The sequence below is a fragment of the Symphodus melops genome (genome assembly GCF_947650265.1).
Source record: "Symphodus melops genome assembly, chromosome: 18".
In the NCBI taxonomy this organism is placed as follows: Eukaryota; Metazoa; Chordata; class Actinopteri; order Labriformes; family Labridae; genus Symphodus; species Symphodus melops.
In genome coordinates this window covers 3,705,427-3,729,382 of record NC_136708.1, presented here as the reverse complement: position 1 = coordinate 3,729,382, position 23,956 = coordinate 3,705,427, and the positions used below count along the sequence as shown (strand labels likewise).

Here is a 23,956-nt window from a genome sequence, read left to right as displayed (position 1 = left end):
TGACTACAAAGACCCAAAACAAGGGAAAACACAAGATGAGTACAAACAAATCCAAAACAATTTTGAAGAAAGCAAAACAACTTAAAGGAAAAGATTATCTGTGTGTGTGATGTTGTGTGTGTTGTGTCTTGTGTTCTGTACTGGCGCATTCCCTGCAATGAAGTTCCTAACGGATAAATAAAGTTCATTTGATTTGATTGGTCTTACAAACATTGAGTGTGAGGATCCAATCATGTCTTTGCCTGGGGTCTCCTGTTACATGCCCATGTATCACTTAGTGGCACTTTTGACATGAGTATCTATCAGTAGGCCGGAATGATTAAATTGTTTCTGAAAATTCAAATTTCTGAACAATTTTCAAATTATTATTATTATTATTATTATTTGTGTGTGACAAGTTTCAGTTTTTAAATAAAAAACAAACAAACCATGAAAGACTTGAATGCAGGCCAAGTCATATCAAGTATCTGGATAACAAACTGTTTTGCACTCAGGCATAAGATGTTATTGATGTTATTTCTTTGCTTTATAGAGGACATAGTATCCCCAGTTTCCACCTTTTCAAACCCCTGTGGTCTAAATGAAAGATCTGTGCTGGGGTTTGGGTTGAATACAACACATTACCCAAATAAATATTTTTGAAAAAGTGAATTTTTCATTATATGTCCCCTTATAAAATTAAAGACATGGAATACCTTGTGTTACCTCTTAGCTTTTCTTTTATTTTGACACTTTTATAATGTTTCATAATATGCTTCCTTATTTTTACTTAAGTTCTGATACTATTTCACTTAAGTGTCACTGTAAGTGCCCGACAAGCTTAGCAAAGCTTATCTTTTCGAAAAGACGGGTGTGCTTTTATTTTTTAAGATGATGACCGGAAGTTCTCTTCCTCGTCGCTGTCTTGACACTGGTGGTGCGTCCAGGCGGCGGAGGCACACACACATAAGCTGTGCACACACACAAAGAAAGGTATCAAATACTCAATATTTGTATTACAGCGCGTTACTGTTACATGCTTCAATGCTGCGCGTGTCTTTTAGATGGGGGGTGTCGGGACCGTGAATGCATCCGTGTTGCCTTCAAAGGCGGATTTAGGAGTCGGTCCATCCTGTGACTGGCTGCACTGAGATCAGCTGCATGTCGACGGATAAAGCTTCAACAAAAACGGCGTGTTGTGTTTTTGTTTTGAATGATTTTTTGGGGGCTGTAATCGTGGGATGCATGTTGACCTGTTCTCTGACTTCTTCAGGTGAAAGTTTCATTGTTGAGGTGTTGGAAGTGTTGAGACTCCCCGCCGACTGCGACATCGCCCCGTCCATGTACTGTATTTCTGCCTTTTTTTCCCCCAGTCCGACCTCTTCGCCTCGATCCGGATCACAGAGGTCCGGTGGTGTGTCGTGTCCCCCCCCCCCCCCCCCCCCCCTCGGTGGTGTCAGGCAGATCTTCAGGCCTTTAAGCCGAACTATTTCACCAAATCGTTTCCTTTGTCGCAGCTCGGGAAGCCTAAAAATAACTCACGACTGCAACAAACAGCAGCCGAGGTCAGACTTCATGATTCCTCATTAACATGCACACATTCAACTGATGGATCTAGTTAACCCGGGTCACTGTCTAGTCCAGGCCTGGAAGCTTTTATGGAGTCCCTGACTGCACTGGGGGGATTTATGGTTCCAGACTAACATAAGCAGATAACAGTCTGCAAGACTCCCTTTAAAAACCTTACAATTTAGGCTCAATCGCTTATTGGCATCAAGTTCAGTGTAATAAAACAAAGACTCGTTATTGGACATGTATTTTAAGGAGTTGCAGTTTTATTCGGCATACGTCTTTACCAGCAGGCGGATTTACATTTCACACAGTCTCAAAATCAAACTGTGTTCAAACAAGTTACAGACGCTCAAAAACGTGTTGCAGGAAACGACATAAAGCAACATGAGTGTGATGGATGACTCCGAATTTAAGAGGACACCCTGGAGATTCGTTTTCAAAGATGTCAACAAGTCTTGCTCAAGTTGTCATCACCAGCTTGTTATTTTTAATTCTTAATATATTTTTTTTAACGGGGTTATGTTGAGAGCATATCTAGGGTTTTTCTTTTTTTTGTGTGTAAATCTTTTGTCTTCCTCCACCAGGCTCGGTATGTCGGATGAAGATTCCCGTGCCAGCACCAGCTCTTCCTCCTCTTCATCCTCAAACCATCATCATCATCAGCAGCAGCAGCAGCAGCAGCAGCAAACACAACAACAACAACAACAACAACAGCAGCAGCAGCAGCAAGACACCAACTCGTCTAAGAAACGTGAAAGCAAAGCCAGCATGAGCAAGACCTCCAAACTCCTCTCTACGAGTGCTAAGAGGTGAGTTCGAGCTCAGTTTGAAGTCGGGGCTGCGGTGCAGGTGGAGGTGTTTTTATTAGAATGAAGATGTGTGATGAAGAGTTATGGAGCGGCCCATCCAATGCATGACAAGTTAAGCTATTAAGAAAGTTATAGGCCTTCAGAGAAGCTTATTTTACTGACGAGATTTTGCAGAGTGGAGTTTGGGATTGAAGTTTTTTGATCAGGGCTCAGCGTGTGACGTGTGTCCTTTTTTTAATTTGCAGAATTCAGAAGGAACTGGCTGACATTACGTTGGATCCGCCGCCGAACTGCAGGTCAGTGGTGAAATTCGCCGCGTGGCTTCACTGAGACTGTTTTCCAGAACGCCGGACCATTCGCTCTGTGTTTTCAGCAGAAGTAGAGTCGTCAGCGTTTCCCCTCATTTATTCTGTTTTTAAGGACGGAAAGTGATCTTCATGCTTGACTGATTTGTGTTTGTCAGTCCATCATGAAACAGAAGATATCAAAGTAATGAGAGGCTGAACATAGACCATTCATTACCTGAAAGAACCCGAGTCGTAGTGTAATTCAGGATTATTTTTTAAACCTGTGTCCTAGTTCTTCTGACTCCAAAGTATTGGATTCCCTCCAGCAGCCATCTTCAGCTGACTGACACGCAGCAGACCCCCCCTTTGGGCACAAAGTGCTCGTTTTCCTCCGGGCTCAGATCGTTATTCTGGGTGAATGAAAACCTCACAGATGGGATCACTGCAGAGAGACACCTTCATGTTAAAGACGACAATGAATTGTTTTAACCGGTCTCGTAACAGCTGGACAAAAACACCAATCTTGTTTTCTCTCTTTGCCTCTGTCATCCTTGTGTTTTGGGGCTTTTTTTTTTTTCAAGCTTTTGTCTGAGAGGCGGGTCAGTGGATGAAGTTGTAAATCAGAGCGAGAGACTCAGGAATGACGTGTGAAGGAGCCACTGGTCGGCTTCCAACTCAGCGCGAGACTTTAACCCTCCGTACATCAGGCGTGAGAGCCAACCGCTAGTCACCCTGTACGTTTTCTGTTTGGCCTAGTGTGTTGATTTGGATTGAAAGTTACCATTTATTTAGTTGCCCCTGAAATCCTCCTGATGAGGCTGTTCACGTGAACACGGTCGTCCCGATCAGACACGAGGGAAGACAGGATGTGAAAAAGACCAACGTGGAAGACGGAGCGAGGACCTGATCAGCAGAGGAGCAGAGAAGAACCTGCTGGAGAACACAGTGTCGACGTTTAATTTAAGAGATGGCGGCGCTCGTGTCCAGACAGTGTGTGGTTGTGCACTGATCACAGGTTAGAAAGGTCACAAGTGAATTCTCCTGATTGTGTTCTCACGTCAGCTCACAGCTTTCTGCAGGAAACAAACACCGAGGGACAGGAAGTCAGTTTGACTTTACACAGTCTGACATGTTGAAGCACTTTAACTGATGGAGGCAGCAGCAGCGGACCAAAAGCTACGGTGTCCTGCAGGTGAAGTGACTGAGGACACACTCACACCTGTCAACCATGTCCAGATCCCAGTCCAGTTCCTTTGACGAGTGCGAGTGCTCCGATCCGTTCTCAAGCACGGTACACTTCCTCGGCTCCGGCACGCTTGGAAGAGATGTGGCTCATATCATGTGTGTGCGTTGTAAAGCCTTCTTTATGGAGAAATCTCAGAGTGCTCTGAGTTGTTTTTTGCCACAAAGTGAGCAAAGAAGCTTTTGTTGTTCTCCGATGTACGGACGCTGACCCGACAGCGAGTCCCTTTTTTTTCCTTTTCTTTTCTGCAGTCCGTCTGTTTGGTAAACTGAGCACGCTTCATGACTTCGTAAAGCGACCGTATGAACAAGAGGTAACAACGCTCAGTGTGAGGGCAGGCCAGGGGGGGGAATGGAGGGGGGTCGACGTGTTTAAGCATGGTACAGGGACGACTTTACGAGTCTTTGTTGGTTTAAGAGAAGCATTGTAAGAAAAAAACCAACTCACATTCTAATGTGTCTAAACGTCTCTCGATTTCTCATCTCACAAATCAGCTCGATTCAAATCCATCCAGTAATCTTCGGGGTAAGACCAGAAGGTAGACCTGCAGCTCTTCCTCCTATTCTGAGAGAGGTTTAAAAAAAACAAAAAAAGTCCTTTAGTGAAAGGAGTTCAGTGGCTTTGAAGGGAGCAATGTAACTGCCTGGTCTATTGTCTCACTTGTTGACTAAACGCTCCCTCTCTGTAGGGAGTCTCTCAGTAATGTTGGCACACACTTACAATAACAATCTGAGTCTGTCAGTGACAAAGAAGTCCTGCACTTTTAGTGGGCACACTTGAATTGAGCGCCTTTGCGTGCAGGGATTATATTGCCGACGTCCTCTGACATCCTGTTTTGGGCTGAAGCAATCAAGTGGAGTAATCCCATAACTGTGTGCAGCTATTCTTCATGTGGGGCCCCTGCAGGCTCCAGCTTTCAAAACACTCAAAGCATCTGCACTTGGTCGCAGGCCCGACCGATATCTGGGGCCGGTTCCGATTATCAGGGGCCAATACAGATATCTGGGCCCGATACAGATATCTGGGCCGGTACCGATATCAGGGACCGATACCGATATCTGGGGCTCGTACCGATATCAGGGGCCGGTACCGATATCTGGGGCCGGTACCGATATCTGGGGCCGGTACCGATATCTGGGGCCGATACCGATATCAGGGGCAGATACCGATATCAGGGGCCGATACCGATATCAGGGGCAGATACCGATATCTGGGGCAGATACAGATATCAGGGGCCGGTACAGATATCAGGGGCCGGTACAGATATCAGGGGCCGGTACAGATATCAGGGGCCGGTACAGATATCAGGGGCCGGTACAGATATCAGGGGCAGGTACCGATATCAGGGGCCGATACCGATATCAGGGGCCGGTACCGATATCTGGGGCCGGTACCGATATCAGGGGCAGGTACAGATATCAGGGGCCGGTACAGATATCAGGGGCCGATACAGATATCTGGGAAAGAAAACATCCACTGCTGATATATTTGGTGGTATCTTTCAAAAATCGATCTTCGGTCCATAGAGGTAGATGAACACGTTTCTTGTGTTGCAGCTATCATCCCTTGTGGAAAAGATATGTTATGAAGAAGAGATGGTCACTCCACTGGAAAGTAACTGAGCGTCACCGCTTGACACTGTGGAGAGTGATGACGCTTGGGGTGATCCATACAGCGCCCTCTGCTGGTGACCTGTTTGTGTAATACAATGAAACACTTTTTTGACCGGTGGATAAATCGAGTGATATCGGCACGTCTGCCTTAAAGTAGCCGATACTGACAGTTATTGGTTATGCTAATATGGGCCGATATTATCAGCTGGCTGATTTATCCGTTCAACTCTTTGGGGTTTTATATTTCCCTTTTGACACTTGGTTTAAGTGACTGACAGCAGGTCTGCTCATATTCACAGTCTGCTTGACTTGTTATTATTTATCTTAATATTTCTATTCATTTATCCTATGTCCTGTCCTATGTTGTGTCCACTGCTGTAAATCACATGTCCCTTCCAGGGACAGAAACAGTCTGACGTGACGTGTACAGACTCTTCCTTGTTGTCTGATTGGCTCATTGATGGTAAAATAATCACTTGTAGAAGTCCACGATGATAACACCAGCTCATATATGGAATTTGGATATTCAAATAGAGTCTCTGCCGTCAGGTGCTAAATACAGGTGTTCAGAGTAACCGGAGAGAGCTGACATGTTGTGACTTCAGGTGAAACAGATCGTCTATCTTTCTCCTGAGTGTTTGAAAGCAGCGCGGCTTCTTTACTCGACGTGTGCTGGTTGGTTTTCTGACGGTACATCAAACACACCTGATCGTAATGATGGTTCACACATCTGTCTGTGCTGTCTGATGGATTATACATTATGACATTAGAGTGAAGCTGTTGCAGCGCTGCTTTGTTGACACACCCGGTACTACCAGAAGGAAGCAGAGAGGAAGAATGAGGAAGAAAATCAAAGAGAATGAGGAAGACGGAGTGAAGCCTGTGTGAAACATTTCACGTCTCTCGAGGTCACGACATGTTTGTTGGAGGTTAAGCTGGTGAGGTGTGTGTGTGTGTGTGTGTGTGTGTGTGTGTGTGTGTGTGTGTGTGTGTGTGTGTGTGTGTGTGAACTGCAGAGCTGAAGATGATGCTCAAAAGCAGCAGTGATGCAGCAGAGACTTTAAACGCGTCTTCAGTCTTTGTGCACGGAGCTATAAATCTCAACTCAAGGACAAGTTGCCCCCTGTGCTGTCATGGACTAACTGGTCACCCTGAAGCAGCTGGAGGCTCGGTAACAAAAATGGCTCTATTAACACAGGATCGTTGACGGGATGGATATGTTCAGATTGTAGAACCGCGTTGGTTAGATCTGCACTCACTCTAAAAGACGGCAGGTTTCAGTTCTGGCAACGTGGAGTTTGAAGTCAATCAGAGTTGAGTTGAAGACGATGGAGCTTTAAGTTGACTTCATGCTTTAATGTCGTCACCCAGGCCAGTTAAGTTTGTCTGTAATTAAGGCTTTATCCACACGTAGCCGGGTTTTTGTAAAAACGAATATCCTGCCCCTTCCGTCTAGAAACAAACCGTACGTACACTCAACCTCGTTTTTAGAAAAAACTTCATCCACACGTAACCGCAGAAGTTTTTAGGCACATCCAGGCTGTTTCCGAATGTACACACAGGTCGCATATGTGACCTAAATCCTCACTTTGCTCTGAGGTTTTTAAAAGCTTCGTTTTTGATGCCGTAAATCTGCGTTTTCGTGTGGATGAGAGGCCAAAACGTAGAACAATATCTTTGTTTTGTGAGATTCCCGGCGACGTGTGGACGGGGCCTAAAACTGACGAGGAGATTAGTATCTGTAGCAGAGACGTTTCTTTCTCAGAATCTCAGAGTGACCACGTCTAAAGCTCTGCTTCCCAAAACGTTTATCTATAACAGCCGAGGATCCACGTGAAATAAAAGGGGTTAAATTTCTGTCAAAAATAAATCTGAATGGTTTTCTCACTGATGAGAACCCGACAGAACAGGCTGCACAGACACACCTCTGACCTCATCTTTCAATTCTTATAACTTCACGAGAGAAATGGGAGAAAGAGAAATCTCAGTGACACAAGAACATCACATGCACAAAACTCCTGAAAGCTTCCGGAACATTTCAGAGCTGAGCTGCATTTTAAAGGAAATATTGAGGAAAGCAAGTGAGCTTGCATGGTTGATGACTTTTACATCCTGCGACAGCAGCTTTGTTTCCCTTCCTGTCATCCGGATTTTTCATGAAAGCAAGAAAAAGTCCTCATCGGCGCTCTCTTGCTTTGTCTGCCGCTGCAGCGTTGATCTTTTTAGGAGGACATGTGTGAACGACCAACTCAGGAAGCCTTCAGGGGCGGCGTGCCTGAAATGTTCTCGACATTTTCAAGAGTGCGGCTTTAGTGACCTTTTCTCGCGTGAGTGTTGGTTTAGTAGGTGACACCCAAGTTAAAGAGACGCCGTTCTCACCTGGCCGCTGAAGGGAGGAGAGCTTCAGGGTTGACACAAACGCCTCCTCGCGTTTTGTGAAGCGGCCGCACCCCGAGTGATTTATCTGTCTGTTGTCTGAGCATGGAGGAAGGCCTCATCTCTTCACGTTGTTCTCTTCTGAACCCTCCATTCAGCAGCACGTGCAGAGAGGGGGGGAGGAGGAGGGGGGGGGGGGGGATTTTTAACTGGATTTCTGTTCTTTCTGCTTCATTTAGCATCGAATCTGCTCATTAGGGTATGAATGGAGCCGGCCTGCTCCGCCTTGCAGATGCTGTTTAATGGATTACACATCGATGAGTCAGTCGGTTGTCGTCTCATTCCTCTCGGGCTTCTTTTTACCGCTCTTTAAAAAAAAGACACTGACTGATGAAGAGAAGACGTATCCTGACTAGTTTCCATTATCATCAGCGCCTCTCTGGGAGCAAACTTTGTTTAATGAGCACTAAAAGCCAAAGAGTCTTTCATCTGTCATTTATCAAACTCTAATTATGCTCCTCGCAGGGCGCTCTCTCTCTCTCTCTCTCTCTCTCTCTCTCTTTTATTTTCTTACTGCCTGTTGCCACTCAAGTGTGAACTGCTCACATCACAATCCTGCCTCCCAGAGTCCCTCCCACCTCCAACACCGTGTTTCTTTTATTCCCTTTTCCTCCCCACGAGCCTCTTTTATTCCTTCCCTCTCTCTGCCTCGCCGTCGCTCACTGTTATCCCGTCCTCAGATGTTGCCTTCGGGTGTCAGACGGATTCCTGACATTCCCGTGTCGGGCTCACGACAGCGAAGGAAAGTGAGACGCTGTTTACAGTAAGAGACAATTACAGCCAAGTCGGGTTGGACAGATATGTTGACTGAAGACCATTACTGATGTCTTAAGACTTAATAAAGGCTGATTGATGTGACAAGAGATATGATGAGGATTGATGTAGATATTTACTAGGATATATATTTACACATTATACATATTAAATAATTCTGCCTGTTTAAGATGTGTCTTCATGAAAAAGGAAGCAACAAGTAAAAAGAGGGTTTGACAATGAGGATCAGCGTTTCTCTGATGCTCCTCTATAGATTCTTTAAAGGGGACGTATTATCCCCTTTTCAAACAGTCCCCCTGTGCTCTAAATGAAACCTCTGTGTTTCTGAGCTTTGGTCCAAATATCACATGAATCAAGCAGCAGAGGAGGTTTGTGACGCTGTAGAAACCAGCTCTCTCAGAATGCTCTGTTTTGGTGTGTGTGTCTCTTTAAGTGTGTGTGTGTGTGTGTGTGTGTGTGTGGGTGTGTGTGTGTGTATTGGGTGTAACTCTGCCAGGCCTGGTGTGAACCATCTGAGCTGCATGTGATCCCTCTGTTCAGTAGCTGGTGTTGGCAGCGGTCTCTCTCCCCACACACACACACACACACACACACACACACACACACACACACACACACACACACACACACACCTCTGCAGTGTGTGTTACCATCCTGCCTGGGTGAGATTACCGAGGGTTCTCTCAACAGCCTCTTCGTATCTATAAAAAGCCTCGTCCCTGGAGAGGAAGTGGCTGGGCCTGCATGTCGTCGCCGTTCAGTTTAGAGAAGTTTCCCTTCTTTATGCCTTTAGGCTTCAGAAGGGAAGTACATGTTTCTTTTTATCTGCAATCAGCTGCAGGTATCGAGTACTGGGAATCTCAAACCTGAAAAATGGCTTCAACTTCATGGACCAAGCTCGGATGATCATTTCTCATAATTTCACCACTTTGCTGCGTCTTCTTTTTATTTGTGTACGAGCAAGGGAGAAAAGGCTCCTCCAGCTGAGCTCTAATAAAACTTCCCCTGCACATCATGGCAGCACTTGTTGCTGTGGGTAATTCAGCTTCATTTCTGTATAACAGGAAGTGGACGACGGTGGCGATGCATCATCCATCTTTGTATGCAGAGAATGCTGCCAGCTGATTCAGTCAGTTTTCAAACAGACACTCTCGTTTATGGAAAGTTGGATGACTCTTGTGTTGGTGTTCGTTACGTGTCCTCTCACAGTTCCTCCTCTGGTCTGATTATCTGACGTGCAGGAGCCGCTGTCAATCATTGTGTTAAAACATGAAAATTACAAAGTCAAACTTAACTTTCTGAGTGTTTTCTGTGTATTTGGATTCCATCGGTCGAGTAATGTCCCATCTGTTAAAGGTCACATATTCTCCTCCTTTTCAACCAACAACAGTTTTAATAAGTGTCAGAGCTCCTCCAAACGTGTGAAGTGTGTTGTTGTAAATCCACTCTGATCCTGTATTTCATCATGTCTATAAAACCCTCTATTTCAGCCCTGCTCAGAACAGGCTGTTTCTGTGTCTGTAGCTTTAAATATGTAAATGAGCGGTGTCTGACCACGCCCCCTCTCTGGAAGGGCTCGGGTATCTGAGGTTTTCTGGCTCCATGTCCTATTGTTTACGGTGAGAAGGCAGACTCAGAGGGCAGAACAAACAGCTAGCTGTGGGAGTGTCACCCACCTGGGGGAGGGGCTACTGCCCTTTGTGATGTCATGAAGGGAACAGCTCCAAACAGCCTGTTTGAGCACACATTTTCTGAAAAGTGGAGCAGGCAGAGGACGGAGAGGATGGACTTTTGTCATTAACTGGAGGTTTGTAGACAGTAGATCACGTCTTAGTGTTAGAAAAACATATGAGTGTATTTTGCATAATATGTGACCTTTAAAGTGGAGGAGGCGGGGCTTCTAATCGATGCTGCAGCTGGTCACCGCGGGGAGCTCAGAAAGTGTAGCTCTATTAACCGTCACACACACAGTCTACACTCGCCTGGCTTTGGTGGTATCTCTGCTCTGTAGTTTGTTTTCGAGGTGTCGGTACAGAGCGGCAGTGTTCGCCTTCATGACGCTTTTACAGACCTCAGGTGTCCTCCAGAAACGAGGCCTTGTGATTATAAAACCACAAACATGTTATTCTCATTCCCCTAATAATAACAGATACGATCAGTTTACAGTTTATTGGGTCTTGTTTTCCCTGTTGAAAAATTAAACTGGAGCCGCCAGGTGTTTGTGATACGGCTTCAATTAAATAATGAAGTTCAATTAATAAAACAAGATTTAATTTGATTGTTTAATGAGACATTTTGAATAAATGTACCTCTGATGTGTCTGCAGTAGTATCACAATAAGTTTCCAACGTGCGGTATGATTTTGATACGCAGCACTAACTATAAATAAACAGAATATAAAAAGCTCTTTTGGTGAAGGAATATAAATCTGTTCTTCCATCTCTGACTTTATGAATCACAGTAAGAACATTTGCAGGCTGATTGCTGTTGTATTGAATTGACTGGTGGGAGGTTGAGGAGGTGTGTGTGTGTGTGTGTGTGTGTGTGTGTTTTGTGCGTCTGTGTGACGCTTGTTGCAGTTGCACGGAGGCTCGCCCGCTCTCAAGTGAAGTGGAGTCATTATGTCGTCCCAGTCAATCACGGTGTTTCTGTCTCGTCATCACCACGGCTGAGAGTGGTGACTGGAAAGAAGAAGGGGAAAAAAAAGAAGCCCAGTGTGTGCACAAACACAGGAAGCAGACAAAATACATTCATTAAAAAACTCCAGTGATAACAACAACAGTGTGCAGCACACAGAACTAAACAAACAGGAACAACATTTTTGTGTCTCTCTCTCTCTCTCTCTCTCTCTCTCTCTCTCTCTCTCTCTCTCTCTCTCTCTCTCTCTCTCTCTCTCTCTCTCTCTCTCTCTCTCTCTCTCTCTCTCTCTCTCTCGGCCACAGCTTTTTTATCTGTGCATACTCAGAGATGAATTGATTAGGATAGATAGATAGATAGATAGATAGTCACTGCCCATCCTCCTTTACATATATAATAAACCTGAAACAAGATTTAGAAAGCCCCCAATATGACTAAGAATAAACAAATCTGTGCAATTAAAAATAGACTCGTACTTCTATAAAGATAATGTACATAACCTGTGCAGGAGAAGAAAATGAATGTGCTTTTTAAAAGAGACCTCTGAACAGTGAAGGAGTGTTAACCTTCTGAAGGTTTGTGTTTATGCACCAACATGGCTCTGTTTCAGCTAATACAGCATGTGATGAGAACATGCTGTATTAGCTTAAAAAAAGGATCCTGTTACATCACTCAAAAAGTGAGAACAGTTGTTTCTTACACCCTGCAAAACGCCAACTTGCTTCGAAGTCGTTTTTCTATTTTGGATGGACAAATATTGAACTTTTTTTTTGTCCCTGTCCGTTCAGGGTGAAACGTTGTGAACAGTTTCTGCTGCAGATTCATTCTGAGCGCTAACAAAGCGGCTCTCCTTCCCCGTGCAGCTGCCGTCGTCTTTTGGTAAATCGCAGCGTTCTTGTTTGAAGGTTAAGGGCTTAGAAAAAAAGGAAAAAAAATGAAATGGCTGAAAGGTCAACACTCTCCCCTCAGTGTGTGTTCACATACACACACAGATCGCAGAAGAAGCCCCCCCCCGACATAGAAGTGACTGACAAACAATGATAGCGTGGCGTATTCTTGCCTCACACAAAGCACTGGGAGGTCTTTGTTTGTATGTGTGGGGGCGGGCAGGCGGGCGGGCGGGCGGGCGGGCGGGGAGGAAGCCCGGCGCTCTCTGTGGCTCATCTGTGCATGTGAGACTCCTCTGTTGTCAGGAGACAGAAACCTCGGTTTGGTTGATTCAGGGGGAAAGCGATATCTATCCCTGGCACAGCGGGGGGTCCTGACTGAGGTCTCGTGGTGTGACCAGTATATTAGCAGGCCCACCCTCGGCCGGGGCGCCCCGCAGGGACGCTGGTGACACAATGTATGAAAGCTGCATTCCTCATCTCTGTACAGGAGGACGCTCCTCTCTCCAGTCAATCTGGACAGTTTGACAGCAGCACTTTTTGGGTCATCTTGTAGAGTTAAATCCAGTCACGTCAAACCTCAAACCTTTCTGAGGGTTCAAACTAAAGTGAAGGAAGAGTTTTTGAATTGGCCCAGCAGGCAGCTGTGAAAGAGACGACAGCGGCTTTAAGATCTCCACTGGGAGAAAAAGTGCTTATTCAAAGGTCACATGATATTCTCCTTTTGAAAAAGATTAAATAAGTCTCAGAGCACCTTTTGGTTTTCTGGCTCCATGTTCTGTAGAGAGCGCAGAACAAACACACACCCAGCTGGGGGAGGAGTTACTGCCCTTTGTGATGTCATGAAGGGAAAACCTCTAAACAGCCTGTTTGAGCACTCTTTGTCTAAAAGGTGGAGCAGGTAGAGGACAGAGACATCATTATTGAGGGCTTTGTGGACAGATTAGAGAAACATGGTGAAGTGACCTTTGACCTTTGTCACCAGCACGCTCAGATTATGACTCAAAGCGGCTTCATCCCTGCAGGAATGATCTCTACACTGGGAGTGTGTTTCAGACGGTGAACAAAGCAGCTGTTAAGTCACGCTCTGTACACACTCCACATCACATGACATCACGCGGGAGTGTCCCGTCTACCTGCGATCGCGTGACAAACGTTTAAAATCACCCAAATAAACCGAATGTTGGAAGCAGCCGCAGAGCGACGTCTGTGGACGGACGGAGCTGTAAGAGTGTTTCCTCCAGGATGACATCACAGCCGTCACCGCGTCCCAGCCGTTGGTGACCAACGTCGTTTATTTAAACATCTGTTTAAAGGGAACAACAGAAACTTGATGAACTGAAGGTAGTAAACATTGTATCAGATCCTGAGTGTTTAGTGTAGTGTACATTGTCCTCTGTTTGTCTAAATAAAGAGACGGCAGAATGTAGCGTCAGCCTCAGAAAGAGAGATAATCACCTGACATTTACCTGTCATGTCACCGCTCAGATCAGACAAACACCGGCTCCTCACCATCTCTCTACGAGGCTGCGTGCAGAGAAGCTGCTGCTGCTGCTGCAACATCAGCACCATCACGTTCATGTAACCTCGAATCAGTGCGCCCCGATGGTGGCTCACTTTTTACTTTATCTGGTAAACCGGTTCGTAAGACAATCACGGCTTTAAGAGCACCAACTCTCTCTCAACAACTGCAAAGTGCAGCGCGTCGTTTGGAGCGCCTCATCAAGCAGCCAATGAGGTGAAAACATCTGCAGCCCGACGTTGGCGCTGGGACTGAAGCTGCTGTTGACTTTCTCCAGGCGCTCGTCTTATCTGCACGGGCAAATAAAGTCCTGTTGATCTTTTTCTCTTCATCACTTCCCACTCTGTTGACACAGTGACTCACACGGCTGAGTGCTCTGTGTAGTTTTAATGAATTACCAATAAATGAGAAGATAAGGGATAGATTTCTGGCTGCAGAACATTGGGAACTCAGATCCGCTTTATTTTGAAGCTGGTGTGACAGCAGAAATAACCTTCGCTCAAAGACGGAGGTTAAAGGTTAAAGATCTGTAGAGACTTGGCTGTGTCATCTAGGGATGGAGATTTATTGTAGAGTCGTAAATCAGCCAAAGGGAAGGAGCGGCATGTTCGGAGTCTCGATGGTTAAAAAGAGTTGTGTAGATTTGTCCAGCTGTGCTGACTGGAAGGTAATCCTTCATATAATGCCAGGCTCTGATTGTAATTCTCAAAGTTAGAAGGCGACATTACAGAAAGGATCCCCTTTTTTTTTTTTCTTGTTACAGAGACAACAAACCGTCTCTCTCTTCAGAGAGAGGTCAACATACAGATCTAATTGGAATAGAAAACAAGGGTGCTGCGTGTTTATTAAGGGGGTCCGTCAGGCTTTATTGTTGTATTTGTTGTCATCATTGTGTCTAAAAATCTGTATTACAATGATTACAAAAGATTCTCGTTCAGGGCTGCGAACCTTTGGGTGTCTCACGGTGTGATTTGAAAATCCAGAAAACGTTTCTGGACTCACGATGTAAAGTCAGTTTTTGACACTTCCGGATCTACTGTCAGACTGTCTGAACTCCCTGCTCCTCCATTTGCTACCCCCCCCCCTCATTTTATTTAAATTAAATAAAATGTATTTAAAATCTCAGAAGATAGGAATCTAGATTTTTACATGAATCATTTTGTCCCTACTCTCACTGTTGTTTGTCACATTTCCTGTGGCTCTGAAACTCTACAATATTTATCTTAGTGCTGTTTTTGTTGCCTGTGATTGTGAAAACGATCTTTATTCTGAGCAACACCAGCCCATACCACAGGCGAGAGATTAGGATTTACTACTTTTTTTCTGTTTCGTTGTCAGGATGCTTTAAGGTCACTTCACATAATATACAACACAATCAAATCAAAAGATTTAGTGGTAAATAAATGTTTCTGTCTGCTGGTCTCTCATCTGATGTTAATGAAGAGCGCTGTGTGTTGTGTCCTCACAGTGCCGGTCCTAAAGGAGACAACATCTATGAGTGGAGGTCGACCATCCTGGGCCCTCCGGGCTCCGTGTACGAGGGAGGAGTCTTCTTCCTGGACATCGCCTTCACACCAGACTACCCCTTCAAACCCCCCAAGGTGAGCTCTGCACCTCAGTCTGTGTGTACGTCACTCATACAGGCTGTGTTCATGTTCTCCACTAGAGGGCGCCCTTACACTTTGTAATGCATCTTAAATACTCTCTTGGACAGCTCAGATCTATTTTTCTTCTTTGTGTGTGTGTGTGTGTGTGTGTGTGTGTGTGTGTGTAGGTGACGTTTCGTACGAGGATCTACCACTGTAACATCAACAGCCAGGGGGTGATCTGTCTGGACATCCTGAAGGACAACTGGAGTCCTGCTCTCACCATCTCCAAGGTCCTGCTGTCCATCTGCTCCCTGCTCACTGACTGCAACCCTGGTGAGAGCTGCAGCGCACACACACACACACACACACACACACACAAACACAAACACAAACACACACACAGGGCTTTTACACTTTCAGAAACCTCGTGCAAAAGTCCTGACGTTTGCTGCAGGAGCTGTAGGTTTGAACGTAAACGGCGAGAATGTTTCGCTCAGACTTCACCCTGGTGTTTTTCCCGAGTGAGCTGATGTGAGAACGCGGCAGGATGTTCTCAGCGCCACGATCGTAGCTTGTTCTCCGCTCTTTAGTTGATGTTATCATCATCCATCAAACCACACATAACGTTAATATAATTGCTAATATTGTCATTGTAGCGTCATATAGCAGATTGTTTCGCTCTCCCCTCGTCTGATTGGGATTGTCTCCCACTTTGAGGTACATTTGTGAAGAGCCAGGTCAGGAGAACATCTGGAACCGTCCTCCTGAAATGATCTCCATATTTTCAGGAGTGCATATTTGAAAACTTTGACACACATTTGTACTTTGACACACTATTAGATGAACAAGAAAACCAATTTTAACTACAACTTTCTCTCATATGAAGTATTTTTTTGTCGATTGAGGCGACATATTCCTGCAAAGTTAAACCTATTAGACTTTTCTGTTTCCTTTGGGAACACATGAACATATTTTAAGGGTTTGACTGCAGGATGATCTTCACGTCTTTTTCCTTGGGGTTATAACAAGAGTTTCATCCCCTTAAATAACCATGAATAAATGCAAAATATGGATCTCTAAAGGTGAAGCTTACAGGGTTAGTTTCAGCTTGTATGTAGTGCGTTTCATTCTTTCTCTTTAAGGTCTCCTGGGCAGTAAACGCTCTCAGACCTCAGAGGCTTTCATGCTCTGATACAGGCAGCCCTTCATCAATTAGACGACTTCACTTAAAGGATTTTGAGGTTGAGTTCATTAACGTTACTCCAGCCGTCCGCTCGTATTACACCACTTAGCCGCCTTATATCTGCAGATTAAAACCCCCACTGTTTGTAAATGCAGATTGAAGACAGAAGGTGGGACGGTGTTTGTGTTAAGACTGTCAGAGGAACAGCCATATTTTATTCTAACAGGAATTTAATGAAGCATCGGCATAAAAGCATTACAACAATGTGTTTTAATGAAGGGAGTGTCACTGTCACAGATCTCCTCATGGTCTCTCACCCTCACATATAACTAACAACTTCTCAGCACTTAAAGCACCACACCACTCCATCCCTGTGATTTATCAGCAGATATATGAACAGTGGTCAAATAAAAACTTCTTTTGAGCAGGTAGAAACGGCGAGCAGAATCAGACGGGGACAACGTGGTGGAAAATAACATCAGATAACAGCAGGGGTCGTCTCAGCGACGACTTTCTACTGTTAGGTTAAGATAGAAAACACTGAGAAACAGGCGGCTGTAACTATGACCACACCTTTAGCGGGTAAACGGTGTCAAAATTGTTTGATGGCGCTAACATTAGCTTAGCAGTGCTAGCCCCACCAGCATCCAGCCCGCCCTGAAGCTTGACGCCTGTGATGGAAGTGGTCGCACATTGCTGCTGGTTATAACCTGACGCCGTCTACTTTATTTCTGTTTTCCAAATCAAAAAAATTCCCAAACCACTCCGAGATTCAACTGCACTGGTTTACATCCTGGTAGTAGAGCATTATGGCAGTAACTATCTACAGGAGCTACAGCGCTGCCTAGTGGCTGGAGGCCGCTGAAACTCAACGTTTGACTTGCATTGGGATTTTAGATCGATGAAAATGAAGAATTAATAATTAAAAAGTTTAACTTCAAGTTATTCTGTTGTCGGCTAACGAAGGTCACACTGTTTAATCATTTATTTGGCTAATCAGGCACATGATGCAGGCTTAATAATGCCCCTTAAAATTCTTGTCATGTTAAATTTTCAGACCTGATTTCATATAAAAGTTTTCCCATCTCTAACTAAAAGTGTTTTGAACAAACGTATGGAAAACGCTGATGTTTTGTGTGTTTCCGTGTCGACAGCTGACCCTCTGGTTGGAAGCATCGCCACACAGTACACAACAAACAGACCCGAACACGACAGGATAGCCAAACAGTGGACCAAACGCTACGCCACATAATCACCTGAGGAGGAGGAGCTGCTGGTTGGACGACTGGAGGATGTGAGGCGGAGGGTTGACTCGGGGAGGGGGGGGCGTGGCTCTCACAGGGAGGAGTGGCGTGATGGTGGGGGGGGGGGGGGGGGGGCAGGGGCGGGGGGATTTTTATCTGGGAATTGAAGAAGTCTTAACTCCTGACATTTTTGTTGTTTATTGTATTTTTTAAGTTATCTGCGGCCCAACTATAATCAAACCTGGCAATAATGCATTTAGTGTTTTCTCTTTGAAGTTTTAGCTCGTGCTTGAAGATGGACATTACTACTAAACTGCTAGATGAAAACGTGTCACAGCATGATGCCCAGTCCGTGTAAATTCTCACATCAGTATCAGTTGCAGTTGGTGTTTGCTCCCCCCCCCCTCCAGACTCCCGCTCTTTGGAAGAAGAAAAAAAAAGAAGCTGTGTCACACATGTAGACATGTTTAGAAATGGATGGATATGGGTTGTGATTTGTGTTCTGTGCTGATGAAAAGCTGTTTTCTGTTTCTCCCTTAAGAATTAAACATGACCAACTGAAGCGGCTGACTCTGTTTGATCACCTGTTGAAACGTCTGATCATCTTCAGGAGAACAAAGGGAACATTCTCACCACGTGAAATATGAAGAGGCTACATTTTTATTCAGTGCATCTTAAGACGGCGTTACAGAGAGAATTATTGAAGGTTAGCATGTCAACAGAGAGCTTCCACTAACTCTGTTCTACTAGCAGCAAATTAAAAGGTTATTCCGGTTGTTTGTTTGTTTTTAAACCCGAGCCCTGTTTTCAGAGCTGTGAAAAAAAGCAGAAAAGGTTTCAGTCGATCGCTTCACCTGGCAGCCACGGCTGTGGGATGTAATGGCTGCGATGTAACCCTCGGAGGCCAAAGTGTCCAGTCAAAGTGCGTCCACTGAAAGCTCATGTCTTTGTCGCTGACAGACTCAGAGTGTTATTTTAAGAGTCTGAAAACATGACAGAAAGAATCCAGAGATGCACCTTTCATCCAAAAGGTTAAGATGCTTCATCGAGAAAAAACCTCGACACTGACCTCTTCAACGCCACCAGACTCCAGTGACAAAAACACTCTTTAACTTGCAGGACAAAGAAAGGAGTTGCTCGTCTACTTCTGCCTATATTTGGTGTTTTAAACATTTTTTGGCACAAAGAGACAAAAGACTCCTTAAGGATTCACAGGCGTGCAACTCTTTCGTCCTGCAAAGGTAAAATTGTTGTTTTTGTGAGTACAGTTTGGTTGCTTTGAGAGCTACGTACAGTAAATGTTGTTTCTGGCTTCTTACTCTTCAATTAAAAGGGTCTGTAGGAATCCTCTCTGTAATGTTAACAGACACTTAGAATATCAGTAACAGCCTGTCAGCGGCCAAAACAAGTGCTTACAGTGGACGTCATTCGATCAGACACGTTTGTCCCCCGTGGATTACACTGCAGACATTAAAGCCTGCTGTGCGGCTCCCTGCTGGAGCAAACTACTAGAACAATCCTAAAATATTTTTCGACCTCCATTTAGACCGTCCAACATGTTCAGAGGGGCCCAGGTTTAAAAAAAACAAAACAAGAATACCCTCTGGATGTTATTACTTTGACACATGAAACAGCACAGATCATCATCCACGTCGACTCCCCATCATTTCACACAAGTCAAGGAATGTGGCTCATTAAAGTGACAAAAATAAATTAGTTAAAAAATAAATATTTCCTCTTAACGCTGACATTTCTACTGTTAGAAAGGCTAACACACACATACACACGCACACACGGCTTCTTCTAGCAGCCCTATAAGACATCACAGGCTGGACAACACAAAAGTGCAACTAATGCAAGAGTGACAAAAAGAAAGGTTAACATCACATCGAAGGCAGTACCATGAGTATTATTGCTGCCAGGCCATTCTTAATGCATGACATGGACTGGACGAAGGCGAGCTGAGTCCTGCAGGAGGACCAAGGATTCATGCTGCATTCACGTCACATGGGAAACGACGTGACGGGTACATGACCGGTGTTTTAAAATCACTGTAATGACTGCAGCGACTTTAAAACTACACAAGGAGTGAAGGGCTGAGTGACGGCGTATTTCAAATAATCACAACCCAGCGTGAAGAGGTCACGCTCCAACACACATCTGTACGATATCTGGGCTCAAGACCACGAAAACAAACACTCGTGTTAATTAAAGGCATCTACAGTCGGCGCTTGACTAACTGAAAGGGAACTTTCAAACCTCTGTTTGTACATGTGTTCCGGTTTAAATAATCAACATTTGCAGAAGGTTTGGAATTGCTCCCGTGTCCTGCAGCCAAGCAACAAGCTACGATGGCGAGGTCATCCTTGTCTGCAAACACACCCGCTCAAAGTCTGTCCACTAAAAGTTCCAGTCTTTGCCCCCGACAGCCTCCGATTGTTTTTCCCAGTGTCCGACTACGTTACAGAAGTGATTCCTGTGAAGATAAACCTCCTTCTGTTCAGTATGGTCCCTTTGATTTGACCTGAAGCCGCCTCTGTCCAAAGCAACCAGACCTCGTGAACAAAAAGACTCACCGGACCGCGCAGAGCACGAGAGCTGCTGCTCCACTGCTGACTCCATCGGTAAGTTGAATTGTGTTTTTGGTGATATTCGAATAGTGTGTGTTGGATGCAAAAACAACCAATTCTACAATATTTTTTGTAGCACACAAAAACACAAACTAACTAACCGATGGAGGCCGCAGTAGACAAACGGCTCCTGTGTTCTGAACTGGTTTTCTTAATGGAGTCTGGTGGCTTTAAAGATGACGATAAGTCAGCTGTTTCTGGGTTCAAAAACAGCTCCTCTTACCGAACAGCAAGCAGGCTGTCTTCATACGGACCCTTTCTCTAATGCAGTCAGACACTCAGAACAACAACCTGAAGCTGTCCGAGACAAAAACCAGAACTTTTACAGGACGTCCTCTGAGCAGGTGCATATTGCCTTCATGAATTACATTGCACACAAGTCCGTCTCATGGTGCAGGCTAGAACAATCTGATCAAGCAATTCCAAATACTGTATGTGCCTACGAGCCACTTAGACTCCTAAAGGTGAAAATAAGGCAGAGGTTTTTCAAATATCAGATGGACTGTAGTTAACGGTGACTCTTTAAGGATGAGGGTCTGCGAGTGTTTAAGCGTTAAAAGTTGGAACGGTAAACATATAACCACTAACACAACAGGTTATTTCACAATTCTTAAGCTGTTGCAGCATCTTTGTTTGGATTCGTCTCACGTCTTTGGTATATAAGAGTTCCACGTGTTAACTTTTGAAGATGCATTTGTTTCTTTTTAAAGGGGAGGTATTGCTTTTAAACAGCATGAAGTCAAAGCACTCTTTGTACGTGTACGATGTAAGTCTGTGTGTGAAGTATCGAACTGGAGTCAGGGAACGGTTAGCCTAGCTTAGCATAGACTCGGGAGGAAATATAATCGTCTAAATACCACAATGTTCAAAGCTGCAAACAAAATGAGTAATCCAAACACAAACAGAAATGTAAAAATGACTGTGCCTGTTTTGTTTTCCATCTGCCCTCCTCTTCTGTACAACGATGGCACATGTTGTGAAGACAAGAGTGAGGGAGCACAAGTTTTAGTTTCGGTCGCTGTCCAGGCATGAGAGCACCAAAACTGACCACTTCAGAAGCCAGACAGAGAAACAGCTCACACACATTTCTCCATTTGTTTCCTATCAAACAGCTCTGCACAACTTCCAGGAGACTTGTCATCATGGCGAGGTTGCCAGGTTTGGTGCAGTCATGCCTCTACAGAGAACAAGAAGAACACCTTTGCTCGCTGACTGTTTCAGCCGGCCGACACGTCGGACTGAGACGTTAAACATTCGAGCTGGGCAGATGTCGTAGCACATAACCTCTCCGAAAATAAAACTTGAAGAGTTGTGTTTGTTTGGCCATTAAAGAATCGTTATAAAGGAGCTTTGTATGTGTCGTTTGGCGTCATGTTTCACTCTGGTACCAGGCTAACCGTTTCTTTCTTCTTTTCCTTTATACTAGCAGCTAAGCTAACAAAGCCCTGACCTCATCTTCATGTTTAATGTAGACATGATGTCCATATCCTCATCCTACTCTGTAGAGAGCAGAAAAGAACACATCTCATATTGTTTGACTAACGTGTACAGAACAGTATGTTTGCAACAAGTCATGCTTCATATTGTCCTGCTGGTTATTCCCACATGAGGTGAATGCAGCGTGCTAACAGAAGCAGAGAGAACGGGGGGGCGGGGGGGGTCTTCAGATGTCATTGGATGGAGTGCCTTTGCTCTTGCGTCCCGGCAGAGGGAAGGAAGACTTGCTCTGAGGCTGCGTGAGGCGGCTGGTCAGCTGGGTGAACGGTTCGATGAGGGTGTTTCGCTCCGTGACGCTCACCTCCCACAGCTTCACCTTCTCCCCTCGAGCCCACTGCTGCGCCACCTCCTGGTCCACCTGACGACGCTCACGCAGGTCCGTCTTATTCCCAAGCACTATTACCGTCACCTGAGGACAGAGGAACATGTCTCAACCAAATCCTTAGAACATCATCCTGTACTGCTTCAGTATTTCATCCTGTACTGGTCTCTCCAAAATCATGTTTTAAATACAAAAACCTCATAACTCACATTGCAGCACATGATTGCAGCTGTTTTAATGTTTGACATAATAATTGATGGCAACATTTCTTCTGAATCCAAAACGCGCATTTTTTTGTATCGACTGAGACAAGATGGTGTAAAAGCACAACCATCACACTCAGGCCTTCATCCAGTGGGTAAAATATACACATGTTGTTTGTTAATGTACAAATATGTTTTTTTCTTATTTGATAAGTAAGGTCCTTTATCTGTGTGTTTATTCATACATACACACAAACATTATATAAATAATCACAATAAGGATAGAATTATGATTATTTGTGCAATCTTAACCCGGCTTAGTTTGGCTGTTTAAATTGTCCATAGAGGACTAAGCTTCAATGCAAACAGTCACCCAGACTGAAACATGCCAAACAGCTTCAGTACAGCTAAGACAGAATTAAAGGAACATTACGTGTTGTCTGAACAGATTTTTTCCAAAGCCTCTGAACTGTGTTCAACGTTTGACGGAGATTTTCCAACATTAAATGCAAACACGTGGGCTGACTCTGATCCTCTCTTCACGCACATGTTGTGGTCGTGTTGAGTGAACTCTGACCCACACACCTCTTTCTTATCTCTGGACTTGTCTATTTCCTTCTTCAGAATGTCCACCTTCTTGAAAGACTCGACGCTGTCCACGCTGTACACGAGCACGAATCCATCTGCCACCGTGAAGTAGTGCTTGGGGAGGTCTTGTGCGTCATGGAGGCCTTTGGTGTCATAAAGCCTCAGCTGTTCCTTCACACCTCGATCAGTCTCCACTGAGGCCACATACACGTCCTCCTGGGTCTCACTGGATTCTGAGCCTGAGAGGGAGACACAAGCAGGAAAGTCAGCACAACATGGAGAGTTCAATACACTTAGAGATGGAGTTTAAACAGGAAGTGATTGACTGTATAGTCCTTACCTACACAGTGGTTTCCGTACAGCAGCTGCTCCAGTATGGCAGTTTTTCCCACTGCAGCCTGACCACACACCACAACTTTACAGCCTTTCCCCATTTCGATCCTACATGAAGACACAATGTCACCGTGTTTGTAATAACACCATGGTCAACAGCTTCCCTAACACAGCCAGAATAAAACACTTTTTTTTGCAGCGTTGTCTCACTGTCACAGCGTTTTTTTAGCCTGGCAGGCTAACAGGCTAACACACACATTTGACGTCACGTAAATGCAACATAAACAATCTTCGAGGCACTATTCATTAATAACTCGTTTACACTGTTTTTTGTCTTTCATTACGTACTTCTGGTGGATGAGCAGCCGCGTATCAAGTCTTCAAATGAGCCTTCACCATCAGCGCATCCATCCTGCCTGCAATCTCTCCGAGCACTTTAACTCTTACTCAGTCACTGCGCATGCGCGGCTGGCGGATTTACCTGCTCCTTGACGCAGGTTAGTTTGTACATACTTGTAAACTGTGGCAATACACTGTATGTGTGGATTTATTTTAGGTAACATTTTATATGATTATAAACTTTTGTCTGAAATGATTTGTGATGATTG

At 44.8% G+C, this 23,956-nt stretch overlaps 2 protein-coding genes across 3 annotated transcripts; one reads left to right on the top strand and one right to left on the bottom strand.

Annotated features, from left to right (window-relative positions):
* Positions 1 to 865: 865 nt before the first annotated feature.
* Positions 866 to 18,989, top strand: LOC306839100 (ubiquitin-conjugating enzyme E2 E1-like). Of its 2 annotated transcripts, none has more exons than XM_079367593.1 (6): positions 866 to 972; positions 2,136 to 2,360; positions 2,606 to 2,656; positions 15,228 to 15,360; positions 15,534 to 15,681; positions 17,686 to 18,989. In XM_079367593.1, the coding sequence occupies exons 2-6, from the start codon at positions 2,143 to 2,145 to the stop codon at positions 17,781 to 17,783; spliced, it is 648 nt and encodes a 215-aa protein (XP_079223719.1). In that variant the 5' UTR covers positions 866 to 972; positions 2,136 to 2,142; the 3' UTR covers positions 17,784 to 18,989. The 2 variants fall into 2 exon arrangements, with proteins under 2 accessions (XP_079223719.1, XP_079223718.1); XM_079367592.1 differs by lacking the exon at positions 866 to 972 and adding an exon at positions 1,442 to 1,544.
* On the bottom strand, positions 18,173 to 23,813 carry nkiras1 (NFKB inhibitor interacting Ras-like 1). Its single transcript, XM_079367596.1, has 4 exons — positions 23,697 to 23,813; positions 23,356 to 23,456; positions 23,013 to 23,254; positions 18,173 to 22,311 (listed from the first exon to the last, which is right to left on the bottom strand). Exons 2-4 carry the CDS (start codon positions 23,447 to 23,449, stop codon positions 22,069 to 22,071), a joined length of 579 nt encoding a protein of 192 aa, XP_079223722.1. The 5' UTR covers positions 23,450 to 23,456; positions 23,697 to 23,813; the 3' UTR covers positions 18,173 to 22,068.
* Between the last annotated feature and the right edge of the window lie 143 nt (positions 23,814 to 23,956).